The 16,185-nt window shown below is 40.1% G+C and overlaps 1 protein-coding gene across 7 annotated transcripts in view; it reads left to right on the forward strand.

Annotated features, from left to right (window-relative positions):
• arhgef9a (Cdc42 guanine nucleotide exchange factor (GEF) 9a) overlaps positions 1 to 16,185 on the forward strand; it is a 53,203-nt gene that overhangs the window by 31,523 nt on the left and 5,495 nt on the right. For 3 of the 7 annotated variants that reach the window (XM_085171645.1, XM_085171636.1, XM_085171692.1), the window contains 8 exons: positions 319 to 408; positions 1,413 to 1,613; positions 3,610 to 3,789; positions 4,031 to 4,263; positions 5,381 to 5,510; positions 7,347 to 7,478; positions 9,360 to 9,603; positions 11,912 to 11,980. In XM_085171645.1, coding sequence (XP_085027771.1) covers positions 319 to 408; positions 1,413 to 1,613; positions 3,610 to 3,789; positions 4,031 to 4,263; positions 5,381 to 5,510; positions 7,347 to 7,478; positions 9,360 to 9,603; positions 11,912 to 11,980 — 1,279 coding nt within the window. Of the gene's footprint in view, positions 1 to 318; positions 409 to 1,412; positions 1,614 to 3,609; positions 3,790 to 4,030; positions 4,264 to 5,380; positions 5,511 to 7,346; positions 7,479 to 9,359; positions 9,604 to 11,911; positions 12,004 to 15,205; positions 16,184 to 16,185 lie in introns of those variants that run through there. The other 4 variants (XM_085171673.1, XM_085171655.1, XM_085171681.1 and 1 more) reach the window with 4 other exon arrangements.

The following is a 16,185-nucleotide window of genomic DNA, read 5'->3' on the forward strand; positions in this document are numbered from 1 at the left end:
ATATAGCAGGAAAAGGCTTTTTTCTGAAAATTAAAAATTTGAAATGAAAAATATTTTAAAAAGACACAATTTATGATGCAAAGTAGAATATATCGTTGAACATTCCTGATATGGTTTAGTGTCTTTATGAAGGAAGGAAGAATTAGCATCTTTGCTGCAGTTGAAGGGATCCCACAGCAGAGCACCCACCCAGACACTTTCCATGGTCATTCCCACCTGTCCACCCTTCCATATTCACTCCTGAGAGGGCAGGGCAGACAGGCTGACTGACTGTCAACCAAAAAGTATCTTTCTGTTCTGTCATTCTCTCTTTCCAAGGTGGAACCCCACCCTCCTCAGCCCCAAACAAAACAGGTTTTCTATATCAACCCCATAGCAACTCCACGGTTCCAAAACACCACGTCAAAGGTGCGTTTTTTTCCCCAGCTTCATCTACCCATCCAGCCTGCCCGCCCACCCGCCCGCTCCAGTCTGTCCACGCAACGTGCCCTCGACATTACCAAACATTAACGTTATCACATCATTCCTCAACGGGGTCGATAGAGAGGCAGAACTGATGAGTCAAAAGTAAAGCTAATGTGAAATGTCTCCTTAAAGGGCCATTCTAAAAAAAAATTGTACAGATGTATTCACATAGAATTAGATGGATTTTGGAAAAATTACTCATGTTTTTTTTAATAGTTCAATTATGGATCATTCTCTTCAGTACTCTATTTACTATTGACTCTGACTATTTCTCAGTCTTAATGCTGTGCTACTAGTTCTCGTCTGCAGTCAGTGCTCTACCACCCGTCACTCTGCTTGTCTGTGGCGCTACATTTCTCATCTTGTGTTTGACATTCTACCCGTCGGTTCTTTGATGTTCTCTTGGCAAACTGTGTGTCATCAGGTGTTGGCTGCTGGGCATCTGAAAACACGCTCACTTGGCCCTTTCTATGAGCGAGAGTTGAATACACGATGTATGTGGATCTCTATGTGTGTGCGTGAGTGTCGGTGAAATCACGAGGTGGTATTTGAGCGTGCATGCATATGTGTAGGGGGCAGATTTTGAGTCACACATTAAATGCCCTCAGAATATGTGCTCGGTCTCTGAGAGAGGCTTTTTTATACTCTGGAGTGTTTGGCAGTGTGTTTTTTGACATGCTGGACCAAGAGAGCGACTCACTGTCTAAACTACCAGAGGACCTCTTAATGAAGCGCTGTGTTTATGTGTGGCATGTTTGGGTGTGTATGCTTTCATGTGTGACTGGTAACACATTAGGAGAGCTAATATTACTTGTTAATACTAACAATAATCATTATATATGAATATGTTGTCTAATCCTTTTTTCCCCCACCCAACCTTTAAGAAAGCTCTTTACTCATTCGAATGCATGTGGCTCTTGTGTGTGCATGAATGTATTTGTCCTCAGCTGTGGGTGAACCAGGAAGATGGTGGAGCAGAGCCAGCTGAGGGAACCAGCGAGGTACAGAACGGGCACCTGGATCCAACCAATGACTGCTTATGTCTGGGCTCACCCCTCCAAAACCGAGACCAGATGAGGGCTAACGTTATAAATGAGATTATGAGCACAGAGAGACATTATATCAAACACCTCAAGGACATCTGTGAGGTACTAAACATCGGCACACATTCATAAATCACACATCTATATACACTGCTGTTCCCGGCTTTGCTTTAATATGTCAAGTAAGAGCAGGACAGGTTATAAACTATATGGTATGAAGCTGAATTAATTAAAAAGCAGCAGTCTTTTTGATGCTACGCATCTAGTATCTTGCATAAATTCGTAACACTCCCACATTCACACTTTTATTCCAGCCATTTTTTTTCTTTCTCGTTTGCTAAACAGGCCAAAAATAATGCTTTTTTAGCTAAATGCAAAACCGCAATATGTCAGCTGTACACAGTGGTCCCAGCAGTCCAGACTAAATTTGTCATTATATTATGAATCATCCTGAAGTGACAGCTAAAATTCACACCTAATAAAAATAAACAAAACCCTGGCCATTTTTTATATTATTAGAATTGCAGCTCTTTAAAAATGCTCCCAAGCCAGGAATCTCAGTCTAATATATAATAAACAGACATGTATCCTCTATAAAGTGCACACATTCTAACATTTGAATATATTAATAACTTAATTTCTAAAATATTTAGAGCTAGTACAATTTTGCCTCTATATGCTGCATCATTTGATTTAAATGTCTTTACAACATACACTACATACAGCCTGCTTTTCCCTGGCATGTGTCTGGTCTTTAAACAGTGGTATCTAACTCACTAATCTAAGTGACAATCACTGTTATTTACTGACCACCACACTAATGATAAAAGGCACTTGACTGATTAATCATCAGCAAGTGTGAGCACCTAAAAGAAGATGTTTTGGCACTTTGCTGTTAGGGTGTGTGCTCACACAATCCCACAATCTTCCCAGCAGTAAATGTCCCAGCATATTCACTCCATCATCAGACTGCGTGATGCTCGTAAAACCAAAAAACCCCAACGCTACATCTCAGACTCTGCAGCCCCCAGTTAGCATGTTTAAAGTTCATGACAGTGCAATCAAAGAAAGACTGAACAAGTATGGCTTGTTTGCAACGTTTGCCAGGAGAAAGCCTCTTCTCTTTAAAAAGAACATGCTTATGTTTTCATAAGCATCTGAAAAAACAACAAGACCTCTGCAACAATGTCCTTTGAACAGACAAGACCAAAGTGGAGATGTTTAGCTGTAATGCACAGCACACAGCAGTGCTATATGCTAGAATAAACAGTTTTGAACTTAGACAATTTCCATCACATATTTTCCAATCATCTTTCCCTAAACTGCTCTATACATGTTTGTATTCCAGGTCATATCTAGGTAAGCATCTTGTTTAAGAATAGTTGCAATAAAGCGTGGATTTTACCTCTGCACGTCTTGCTAATGTAAACAACTTTGATCTTCCAAATATTCAAGGACACGCACGGGCAAAGGATATTTCTGAGCTGAGGAACAGATTTGAACAAGCTCACTTTTAAATAATAAAAACTGAAGTTGAAGAGCTAAAAACCAGACCAAGCAATCAAAAATACAGATGTAGAATATTCTGGATTTAAAAAGCCGGTCAGTTTATTAAAGTAAGTTGCTTTGGTGTTTTAGAAAAGTTACAAAGAAGAAGAAATTTTGCACTGCTGAATTCAAAATGATGCTAAGATTTTTTTTATTATTTAAAAAATTATTTATTAGATGCCTGTAATGTTTTTTATGTTTTTCAGATGTTTTAATTTGTCACCAGTAAATGACTTGATCGTTGAAATGTCACATTTCTCAGATACAATAATGTGAAGTCCCTGTTGTGATTATGCATATTTGAACTGAGCCTGACTTCAAGAAACAAAACAAAAAGGATTAGCATGCATATTTCACAATGACAGCAGGGAGAAGTCTGGCTATCTTATATCAGATCTGTTCCCAAAGTGCCAAAGCTTCAGGGCATTTAATTAACTACAAGCAGCCATGGCACAGTTCGAGACCTGATACTCATTTTGAAAAATGTTTGTGCTCATCTGAACAGGATCATCTGTCAAAGCCTCACTGTAGCTGTAACCGGTGTTGTTTGCAGGGCTACTTGCGCCAGTGCAGGAAGCGCGTGGACATGTTTAACGACGACCAGTTGAAGGTCATCTTTGGAAACATAGAGGACATCTACCGCTTTCAGATGGGTTTTGTCAGAGATTTGGAGAAACAGTACAACACAGAGGAGCCGCACCTCTCTGAAATCGGGCCGTGCTTTTTAGAACATGTGAGTATATTTTAGACAAACTTAGACCAAAAATGAAAGAAGAAGAAGAAGAGAATAGATTTTTCTTTTATCGTCTCGTTATCTTGTGATAATATTTAAATTGTGGAGCTAATTAACCAGCTAACAGCATCCTAAGATAAGAAGAAATTAATGTTTTAGAAACCATAATCACTCCCCTATTTATATGATTTTTCTTTTTAATTATCCTGACGATATCCATCTCTACTCCTTTGCACTACAGCAAGACGGTTTCTGGATTTATTCAGAATACTGTAACAACCACTTGGATGCCTGTATGGAGCTGAGCAAACTGATGAGGGATGGCAGGTACCAGCACTTCTTCGAAGCCTGTCGCCTCCTCCAGCAAATGATTGACATCGCCATAGATGGCTTCTTGCTCACGCCCGTCCAGAAAATCTGCAAATATCCACTCCAGTTGGCCGAGCTTCTTAAATACACCGCACAGGAGCACAGGTACAGTACGCCGAGGCCACAAATAACTTTTCAGCTGTTTCATTTGTTGCCCTTTCATAGAAATGCATTTGCTTCTAAAAGTGAAGTCATTACTGATGCACCATTTTGTTCCAGATGCATTGTGTTGCAATGCAGCTGTTGCAGGTGTTGGGTTTAAACCACTGAAGCGGTAATTATCCATGCATTAACTGAAGCAAATGTTGTTTTGTACTCTTTTTTTTCCCTTTTTTTTTTTTTTGAAGAAAACCTCTACAGACTCTTAAGTTGTCTTGAAAATACTAAATTCCACTGTTCATATATGCAGTATTCCATTCCACACACACACACACACACACACACATATATATATATATATATATATATATATATATATATATATATATATATATATATATATATATATCGAGAGAGAGAAAGAGAGATAACAGGTTAAATATGAATTGAGGATTATTTTCTTCGGGTGTTGGCACACACACAACAATCTATGTTTTTGCAGCACAGAAGCAGAGTATGTAATCTAAACATTTGCTGATGAGCTTTCATGCATTAAACGCATATGTGCGCATCCAGATGTGCAAACTCATGCGTGCAAACCCACGGAAACATGGTGTAAATGATTCAGCGTGTCTCAGTCAGCTCCAGGTCATTCACAAACCACGCGTTCTCAGCCAGAGAGGGATAGGTGCCAGCTCTGCCAGCGAGGCCTGCCAGATCGCAGTGTTTGACTGTTAGGAGCAGTGGAGAATCTGCCAGATATAGGACTCTCTCTGTCACACAAGCACACACACACACATATTATCTTCCAAAGTGAGGATTGGATCTGCAGCACATCTAAGCCAGAGGGATAAATCCAGCTCAGTTAGCAAAGACGCAGCCGGAGTTAACTGTGAATAGAGAAAGTGGCTGATTAAAATTAAATAGCAGTGTCTTTTTTCCCTTTTTTTTGAGTGTGTTCCAGCAGATTTACTACTGTTACTTGAGTTTATAACCCCACTCTTTAATAGGCTACTCTGTATCATTAACTACTACAACATTACATGCCTTTGAGTGGCCAACCACCAAGAGCTACAACACTCTTAAACACCCAAGAGTAATTATGTGTGCACTGTGTCTGTAGTGACTATCGATATGTGGCAGCAGCGCTGGCAGTAATGCGGAACGTCACCCAGCAAATCAACGAGAGGAAGAGACGGCTGGAGAATATTGACAAGATTGCCCAGTGGCAAGCCTCAGTTCTGGACTGGGAGGTATGTGTATGAATGTACCGTACTGTACTGAACAAAAGCTTAATGTTTATGTTTTTATGTTTCCCCAAATGGTGCCATTAATTCCTAAAATGTGGGGCGTAGACAGCATTTACACCCAAAGCATCTCAGACTAAAGAAAAGGGTCCATCAGCAACACCTATGCCTTTGTTTTCATTTTACCACCAGAAAGGGTCTTTGCACAAAGGGCAATAAAAGAAATCCAGCCATGGCCAGCAGCCCATAGTAGCAATGTAAATTACATTGAATTGTTGTGATATGCTACAGTAAGCTCCCCCGCCGCTGCTTTTCCCTGTGGGCTTTTCTCTAATTTTTTCATGGCAGATTCGGGTCGAGTGAGTTTAAAATACTGAGATATTTTGGCGGCATTTTCAGACGTTTAGTGTTAACTATGAGGTGCCAAACTGGAGAAAAAATGTTAAGAACAGCGATACAGAGAGATTAAAGCGGTTAAATTGCCCGTTAACGTGCTTGAGACTGACGTGTTTGAGAAAGGGAAACAAATGAATGCAGATGATTTGATCTGCAGACTCTTTTCAAGAAACTCTGCGAATCAAGCGCAGGCCTTCCTGGGGGCAACAGTGCTGCTCGTTGATAATAATTAATTTACTCTGATGGTAGTAGTTTCACTTGCAGAAATTTACATTGCGACACACACTTACTCAGAGCATACTTTTTATTTTACCACCAACAAAAACAGTAACATACAATAATAACAATAAGAATATATCATAATATATTTATGCTCTCTCTTTCATAAACAAGCAGAAGAAAAAGAGCAAAAACGCAAATTTGATTTTTTTTGGATTTTATTTTTCTCCTGCTACATTTCAGATGTGTCCTTTGTATTTAATGTGTGTATGAGACTGGATATAAAAACATTTACTTGTGCGGGTAATTTTTTTTATTTCTTTGCAAAAAGTGTTAAATAATAAAGAAAAAATAAACAAATAAAATCTTTATAACTACTTCAAGGCATCCTGGTGCATTTAAGTTGACAGATGAACACCTGTTGGGAAGTTTTAGTTGTACTTACAGTAACGTAGTGGCTTGACTTGAAGTTGAGTAACATCTTTCCTCTGCTCCTTTTTCATTGTTACACACATAGTCGAGACACAGTGAAACACAGAGCAGAGGAGACTAATAAGGCAGAGACTCTCACGTTGGGCTACAAAGTAATGACTGCAGTAAAGTAATGTAAATAACATAAATAAGGTAGTTTGTTTTGACTCGCTTTGCCAGCTGAACACTCTGGACCGCCATCTTATGTTTAAATGATGTGACTGTCTTAGTCTCTTTTTAAATGCCTGTAGGCCGACGAGTGCTTTTTTACTAACATACCAAAAAAACAGATGAGCTAGGATTGAAACACACACAGCAGGAAAGCGAGTGTTTAAAAACTGAAAAAGACACCTTGATTTTCAGAGCAGGACGTGACTGTGTTGACTGATTTCCAAAGGATTAATCCAGCAGTTTACTACTGCACTTTGCAAAGTTGGGCAGCTCGTAATAAGATTTGATTTTATTTACTAGTTGGTTTCAAGATTGGTTGGTTTCCAGCACTCCCCCTTCCTACCTGGAGAGACATTTAGATGTTTCAGCCTGTAAAAAATGTTCCATAATTCCGATTTATCCCTGATGACATGATTATGACATTATCAGGTTTAATTTCCAAGACTTCTTTGTGAACCACAAAATATATTATGTAACTGTTTCCACAGGCTGAGTGCGACTAACGGTGATGAGTAAATGAATTTTTGCTGTAGCAGGAGTATTCTTTTCATTCGTTAACTTTTTAACTGTTGTGTTTATGTCTAGGGGGATGATATATTGGACAGGAGCTCAGAGCTCATCTACACTGGGGAGTTGTCATGGATCTATCAGCCGTATGGACGCAGCCAGCAGCGAGTCTTCTTCCTCTTTGATCACCAGCTGGTCCTCTGTAAGAAGGTAAGGCTGTGTCTCTCTCTTCAACGTCTTCCCTTTATTTAAAGACTTTATTGAGTGAAAACATGCTTGGAAGCTAAAATGTAGCCTCCACTCGTGTTCTTGGAAGTTGCAAGATCAGATGGCTGGTGACAGAGACGCTTGAAGACAATGTGAATTCTTACAACCTGAGTCAAGAGCTGAAAACAGATTACATAATGCTGCATGAGACGCACCAGCCCTCGCTGAAGATGCGTTCAAATCCTCAGTGCCTTTCACAAAATGGAGCTTTGGTAGTTTAGGCTCTAATGCACCAAGGCTGTGCTCGCCTGTCAGACGAATGTTCACGCCTGGATTGACTCAATACACGCACAGAGATACAGACACAAATGCAGGCAGACACTTAGACACAAACACACACAGAGGCTGAAAAACTGAATCACGAACACACACGTGTGGAAGCAGAGGAACAATAGTTTTATCACTACACAAACACACACACAGAACAAAAAACAAAGACTTGGAGTTATATTGTCTTTCCACGCACACACAGACATCCTCCCCTGACTTGTCACATTTGAACATCTATGGCACCAGAAATGAACTCAGGTATGTCCTCAGACCTCTCTGTGTGCCTGCTGTTCTGGTCCACTAACAAAAATCTGCTCCAAGTCATTCTACATTATAAATTCCAGTCTTTGTTTTTATTCTTGCTTATCCAGCATCCTCAGTGCTACATATGTATCGGCTCCTAAGAGCCCTCGGGATGCGTGAGGAGCACATTACATGTTGCCTGCCTTCTTTTCCTCTCATCTCTTCCTTATCAGCACAAAGATGCACATTTGCCTCTGCATGCTTATTAAAAGACGTCCGATCCTTTCTTTGTACCTTCGTCAACCTCGCAGCGTAACGGGATGTTCATTTCCTCTTGAGGGAGGGGTCGCGGCGAAGAATTTTTCATGTGGCCATCTTGTTCCTGCAAATGATGAAAGTTAGAAGGGTTACAGTTATTGTGCTGCGTGTGCTCGTGGAGAGCTGAAATGCAAAGCAATAACAATATCAGTCAATTCTCATTCATTAGTTGTGTTTGTGTCTATTGCAGTATGTGTTTTATAGCTGCTGGTGTGTTGGGCTCAGGTACTCAAAAATCATGTTGCTCAGAAATTAATAGATAGAAAGTTGAAATTTCAGAACATAAATTTTGAACCTTTAACTGAAATTTCTTCTTACTAAAAAGGACATATTCCATGACCTGACATACGCCAAAAAAAGCCCTTTTCACAATTTACAACAGAATTTTCAGTTTTACACAGTAAAAAAATATATGATATTTTCTATGAATTCACATGAGATGTATTTTTTAAATTTCAGGTTCTTTTATTTCTTTATTTCCTTTACAGTGGAAACCCAATGGGTCGTCCTGAAACATTTCTGATTTAATAAAATGGCTTTTCTTTTCATGCGAAAAAACAGAGCTATTGCTAAAATCAAGCTTTTTCATCTTAAGATAGCTCAGGAATTACATTTGTAGTTGAACGTCTTCATGTGCTTAGTAAATGGACATTTTTAAAAAAGTTATTAGGCACCTTCACTGATGTGGCCCATTTAATATGAAATTACAGTGGATGCACCCTGTGATGTTAAATGAGTTTGAGACCCCTGCTATACAAATATTCATGGCGGTGTCATTTTACAGTCATTCGTCTGGTAATGTGGTGTATCTGATAATCTAGTGCCATGCGTCCTTTTTTGTGATATTAGGCAAAGAACTGAAAAATAGGGCTGTTTTCTGCGGCGTGTGAGTGAAAGGTGTCGCGTAAGGCAGACTCTCGAGATACCATGTTTGTCGGCTCCTCTAAGATTCAGCATACACACAATGACAAAAATCTATCTGCTCTTCACCAGGATCTGATACGCCGGGACATCCTGTACTATAAGGGCCGCATTGACATGGATCGCTACGAGGTGCGGGACACTATAGACGGGCGTGACGAAGACTTCAACGTTAGTGTGAAGAATGCCTTTAAATTGTGCAACAAAGACAGCGAGGAGATCCACATCTTCCTGGCCAAGAAGCCAGAGGAGAAGATCCGCTGGCTCAGGGCCTTCGCCGAGGAGAGGAAGATGGTGCAGGAGGATGAGAAAATCGGTTAGTTACACACCACTCTACACCTCCCTGTTTGAAAACTATTAGTTTTGTTCACAAAATGCTAGAACTTCAGTTTATTCTTTTGTATATTTATCACATTTACATAGATGAGATCATCAAGCACATTTTAATATTTTACTAAGAAAATCTGAGTAAATCCAAAATGCAGTTTTTAAATGGTGGTTTCATTCATTAAGGGAAAAAAGCTATGCCAGTCTACCTGGCCCTGTGTGAAAAAGTAATTACAAAGCCATTTCTAAGGCTTTGGGACTCCAGCGAACCATGGTGAGAGCTAATATTCAGAAAGCGGTGACAGTGGTGAACCTTCCCAGGAGTGACTGGCCTACCAAAGTTACTCCAAGGACGCATTAGCGGCTCATCCAGGAGGTCACAACAGAACCCAGAACAACATCAACAAGAACTGCAGGCCTCACTCGTCTCAGTTATGGTCAGCATTCATGATTCAACAATAAGAAAGAGGCTCGGCAAAATGTTCAAGGCAAAAACCGCTGCTGACCAAAAAGATCACAAAATTTTCTGTTGCATTTGCCAGAAACCATCTTGATGATCCATAAAACTAGGAAATATCTTCAAAAGCTGAACTTTTTGGAAAGTTTGAGCCCCATTGCATCTGGCGATCCTGGCTCAAGAGTTGGGAGTTCGCCTTGTAATCGAAAGGTTGCCGGTTCGAGCCTCGGCTTGGACAGTCTCAGTCGTTGTGTCCTTGGGCAAGACACTTCACCCGTTGCCTACTGGTGATGGTCAGAGGGCCCAGTGGCGCCAGTGTCCGGCAGCCTCGCCTCTGTCAGTGTGCCCCAGGGTGGCTGTGGCTACAATGTAGCTGCCATCACCAGTGTGTGAATGGGTGGATGACTGGATGTGTAAAGTGCTTTGGGGTCCTTAGAGACTAGAAAAGCGCTATACAAATACAGGCCATTTACCTTTGCTGCTTCAGGACCTGAATGACCTGCCATAATTGATGAAACCATAAATTCTTCTCTCTACCAGAAAATCCTGAAGGAGAATGTCTGGCCATCAGTTCATGCCCTGAAGCTCAATAGCACTTAAGCTATGCACCAGGACAATGATCCAAAAACACACCAGCAGGTCCACTTCTGAAAACACAAAAATTAAGGTTGTGGAGTGGCCTAATCACTTCAGCCTGAATGAGATGCTTTGGCATGACAATTCATGCTTGAAACCCTCCCCTGTGGCTGGATTAAAACAATTTTGCAAAGAAGAATGGGCCAAAATTCCTCCACAGTGATGTGAAAGAGTCATTACCAGTTATTGCAAGCACATTATTACAGTTCTTGCTGCCAAGGGTCACACGGTCAGTTATTACGTTTAGGGGGAACTACTTTTTCACACAGGGCCAGGTAGGCTTTCAATAGCTTTTTCCCTTAATAGATGAAATGCTCATTTAAACACTGCATTTGGTATTTACTCTGGTTATTTTTGTCTAATAGTAAAATTTCCCTGATTATCTGAAAGATGAAAGTGTGACAAATCTGGAAAAAAAATAAGAACGAAAATAAGAAAGGGGCAAATACTTTGTTGGAATTCACTGCAAAAAACATGAGCTAACATCAAATGGACAGTTCCCCCAAAAAGTTACATTTTTTCTTCCTCAGCCATTTATCCATTTAGATCGTTTCAGTGCAAGTTGCCTAGTTTTAAAAATACAAGTTTTAGAACTATCTGCCTTCCCTTGAATTGAATTGAGATGCAGGTAATCAAAGCTTTACAAAACAATGTTTGAAAACATTGCAGCAGCGCCCCTTCCTAGAAATCATGACCTGCATAGCCCACAATGTCTACAAACCTTGTTGTCAGCAGTTTCATGTGCGACTTGTTCTTTCCAACCAAAAGGAGCGTGGTTGTAGGTAATCAGCAGATGCAGACATCAGTGTTGTTTTCTTGTCACAAGCATGAGCCTCTTGTGATGGTTACAGGGCCATTGCTGTCTGCAGGCACCTTTTTTTTATCTCTGAGGTTTGTAGATTTTGAATCTGAAAGACCCAAGTGATAATTGGGCTTTTTCTCTGGCTGGTTGGGCTGTGATCAAAATGTAGCAGAAGGTGATAAACTACAAAGTGTTTTTCAGACTGGACAGGATTTTGTTTATTGCTGGGACTGAATGATGCTTCCTCTAGTTTCCACATACAGTAAAATTAGCTCTCAGGAGCTTTGTGAATTCCAAATTAAAGAAGTTTTACTGTATTTTAAAGTTATTTAAATAAAGCTTTTTTAATCTGCAGACCCTGTGTGAAACTTCTCTCCAGCACATAACGCTGTTGTCTTTTAGGTTTTGAGATCTCTGAGTACCAGAAGCGACAGGCAGCCATGACAGTGAGAAAAGTGACCAAACAGAAAGGTGAGGCAACAAGAAGATATCAGGTGATTTCCCTTTTTTTTTTTTCCTTCGCTGGTGTGCTCTGTCTTCTCATCGCTGTTTACTCTTCCCTTTACCTGCTCTGTTTTTTTGCTTTCTACACCTTTTTTGACACATACTTTGTTTATGGATGGACCTAGACTAGCCTTGGAAGTCTAAGTAAGCTAGAAAAGTCACGAGCGTTCACGCGTTCTCGCTATATTACTTCAGATGTATCTCCTTTTAAGTTAAATGTCTTGTCAGCCTATACATGAGACTACGTTGAAGATATGACCTGATATGAGTTGTAAAGCAGCTGTTAAGCATCAATGAAAAGACAGAGGGCTGTTTGCATGAAGTATTGAGTTTAAAGGAGGATGCCGGTGTTCATGACATGTGGGTCCTGTGTCACGCTTGCCTTGAAAATGATTTAAAACATTGCACAGAGCTTGAATTTTTCTTCTCTTACTGAGGAAAGGCCTCTTCCCACTGCACATGTTTTGCAGAAGGTGCTGAAAAACGTTTCATCACTTGTAATTCTAATGCTGAAACACTCAACACCCTGTTTTAGATTTAAACAAACTGCTTGGTTTCTGAGCCAACTACTGTTTTGTCTATTTTTATTCAATGCAGACCTTTTATGTATTTGCTTATTCGAATAAGGACTACATAGCATGAACCATGTCGCACAGCACAGCATGAGCTAATAAGTTAATTAGCATTGCTAAGTATAGAATATAAGAACTTCAGGACTCGTAACATAGCAAAGCACACACTGTAGTACAGTGCCATGAAGTGCCATATGACAGGGATCCGATTATTCGGGAACAGCAGGATTGATCCCTCTTTGAAGGAAAAGTGATCCTAATCCGGATCCATTCTGTCCCCCTTATACGAAAAATCTTGAAACCTGTTTTTTACAATTGAGGATATAGACTATATTGCCAAAAGTATTCACTCGTCTGTCTTCACACGCATATGAACATGAGTGACATCCCATTCTTAATCCGTGGAGTTTAATGTCGGTCCAACGTTAGCAGCTTTAACAGCTGGGAGGGCTTTCCACAAGGTTTAGAAGTGTTTATAGAAACTTTTGGCCATTTTTTCCAGGAGCTCATTTGTGTGGTTGGATAAAAAGACCTCCACCCTAATTCATCCCAAAGATGTTCTGTCAAGTTGAGATCGGGACTCTGTGCAGGCCAGTCAAGTTCTTCCACACCAAACTCGCTCATGACTGTTCACTGGTGCACAGTCATGTTGGACTACGTGAAGAGTTCCTAAGGGTTCAAGCCCAACTCCTGAAAAACAATCCCACACCACAATATCACGCCCACCAAACTTTATACATGGCACAATGCAGTCAGACATGCACTGTTCTCCTAGCAACCACCAAACCCAGACTCGTCCATCGGATTGCCAGACCAAGAAGCGTGATTTGTCTCTCCAGAGAACTGATCGAGCTCTCTAGAGTCCAGTGGTGGTGAACTTTGGAGGTCTGTAGCGATTGACTCTGCAGAAAGTTGGCGACTTCTACCCACGTCAACATCAAGTGACCCCGCTCTGTGATCTTACGTGGCCTACTACTTCGCTTCCACTTTGTCATAATAACACAATAACACAGTTAACTGTGGAATATGTAGAAGTGGGGAAATTTCACGATTGGACTTGTTGCACAGGTGGCATCCTATCATGGTACCACGGTGGAATTCACCAAGCTCCTGACCGCGACACATTCTTTCACAAATATTTGTAGAAGTAGTCTGCATGCTTAGGTGCTGGATTTTATACACCTGTGACCATGAACGTGATTGGAACACCTTAGTTCAATGATTTGGATGGGTGAATGAATATTTTTGGCAATATAGTGTATATAACAGTGCCTCACCAATCCTACTAGATACTTCACATGTTCCTGATCCCAAAGCTCATACTGGAACTACAAGGGCAACCTGATTACGTAATTTTTATGTATGAGTAAAAGTATTATTAGAAAATCGAATAAAATGATCAAAACTTAGCTTATTTGATTTCTTTTGTTTGATAGGGTGAGCTTCCCTACTTCCTATCCACACTTTTATATCATCACAGAGGGACTTGATTGCAGTAGATGCTGCATGTGACCGAGAGGTTATACAATAGCTTAAATGTGCAAAGCCTGCAGAGTGTAGCATTGGAATAACAGACTGGGTATTCACAGTATTCACAAAATGTAATGAGAAGAATCATCAGAATTCTTTTTTTATGGAATGGACACACACGCTTGCAGTGAATTTTAAAATACATGGCTTGATTTAAAGTTTTTGCATACAAAACGTGTTTTGTTCCCCAGACAAAATACATATGTGTGTAAATTAGTCAAACTTATCCCATTCTTTACATACTAGCATGTCTGGAGTCACTGCAGCCTCTGCTGTTGTTACAGTACCTACTGACAACCAAAAAGTACATGTTTTGATAGTGAACGACTAAAGCATTTTGAAATCATATGATCTTTTTGATTCATCCTATATTTATCTAAAGGATTGTTGAAATGCAAACAGTGACATCCAATTGATTTTAATGATCAGACATTATTGTCTGTCTCATGCAATTTTATAAGACAAATGCTGCATTCAGTGGGAATTGGCCATGTGTGGTTGTTGGTGCTTCTGGTGCAACCAGAAACAAAACAATAGCTGTTTTGGTGAACACTGAACGCTGTGATATCTCGTAACATGTTCCACAGTTGGTCATGATTTATAATAAAATAGGAAGATTATGCCTTTTCTTCTAATTTACAGATTGAAAGTGTTCTGTTTTAATGCTACATATGTGACATTAAAAATCTATGACACATGTGTGGTATCAAAAACTGCATAGAGACCTACACTTGCCACTTATCTCGGTAAAAGAAGGAAGACGTCGAACAAGTTATTCAGAATGATAATTCTCGACGAAGCATCGGCGACAAAGCACCCACATGTCCAAACTGCCGGTATCATCCTTTACTATTTAGCCATTTTAGTGCTAGGCTAGATGTTTGTACATTTACCATTACTGATGTTCTTGCCAGTTTCACAATAAGCATGACCATCCATTAATGTATTAATGAACTAATGACCACTGCTGGAATGTTCTCTCTGACATTAGGAACCCAGTAGATGTCTGTCAGAAGTAAATGTTGTCTTTTTCTAAGTGCTATATGTGTACATTGGCTGGCACAAGGTGAAGTACTCTCTTGAATTTCAGATTCATTTATAGATTTCATCTTGAGAAAGAGGGCCATGTTGTATGGACATGGTTTGAAAATGATAAAGGTATATGCATTAGAGTTCTCCTTAGAGCTAGCACAATAAGATGCCATGGCAACTGCTAAGCAGCATTGGGAGGTGTTGTGTCTAACGTTGGCATTGGAGCATGCGGTCACTGTCCAATCTGTTTACAAGCATTGTGCTGTCTATAAACAGATAAACAGGTTCCCCTAACACAAAGAGATCGAACCCTTCTAACTGCTAAAACAGCGTCTGGCCAAAAACAAAAGACACTGTTTCTCATCTTCTCATATTCTTTTCCTAAGATGCCATGGCAACTTTTGAATATTTCATCTCCAAATATTGATTGTATTTAATAATGACAGTAGCATAGTTGTGATGCTTGTAGACTGTAGCTCGACGACATTGTAGACTGTAGTTAAATGCATATTAACAGCTTTCTGTTGGCTCTATTTTCGCCACTCTTGTGTTCTCAAGTGTCGAGGGTGCTATTCAAACAAACGTGCTGTTAACAAACATGGTGGAACAGCGCCCCTCTGTCCAAATGCTCGATTTCATCGGCGTATCAGTTGTAATCTGCTGCTTCTCTTGTTTGCCCGCCACAGAGTTTGATTGAATAGCATCCTTAGTCTCCCTTGTGTCATTGCTAGAGCTGAATCTCCCAATTCAGCTTTCATCATATATTCATCATATTTTCGGGATTAATATGCAGGAATGTTAACAGTGAAGGCCCATTTTGTATGTCTATGTGCCTGTTTTTGTGGAAGCATGACTTGATGTTGTGTTGTTGTGCCTGTTCCAGATGCAGTACTGATAACATTTCCTCTTTGCTATCTGCCTCCCTCCTTCTTCTTTTTTTCTCTTTTGCTTTGTGCCCTGCACTGCCTCCTTGTCCCCTCTCCCTCCCCCACAAAACCTTCTTGCTCTTTTTTTTGTTTTTTTTTGGCGCCTGCCTTC

The sequence above is a fragment of the Neolamprologus multifasciatus genome, chromosome 2 (genome assembly GCF_963576455.1).
Source record: "Neolamprologus multifasciatus chromosome 2, fNeoMul1.2, whole genome shotgun sequence".
Classification (NCBI taxonomy): domain Eukaryota; kingdom Metazoa; phylum Chordata; class Actinopteri; order Cichliformes; family Cichlidae; genus Neolamprologus; species Neolamprologus multifasciatus.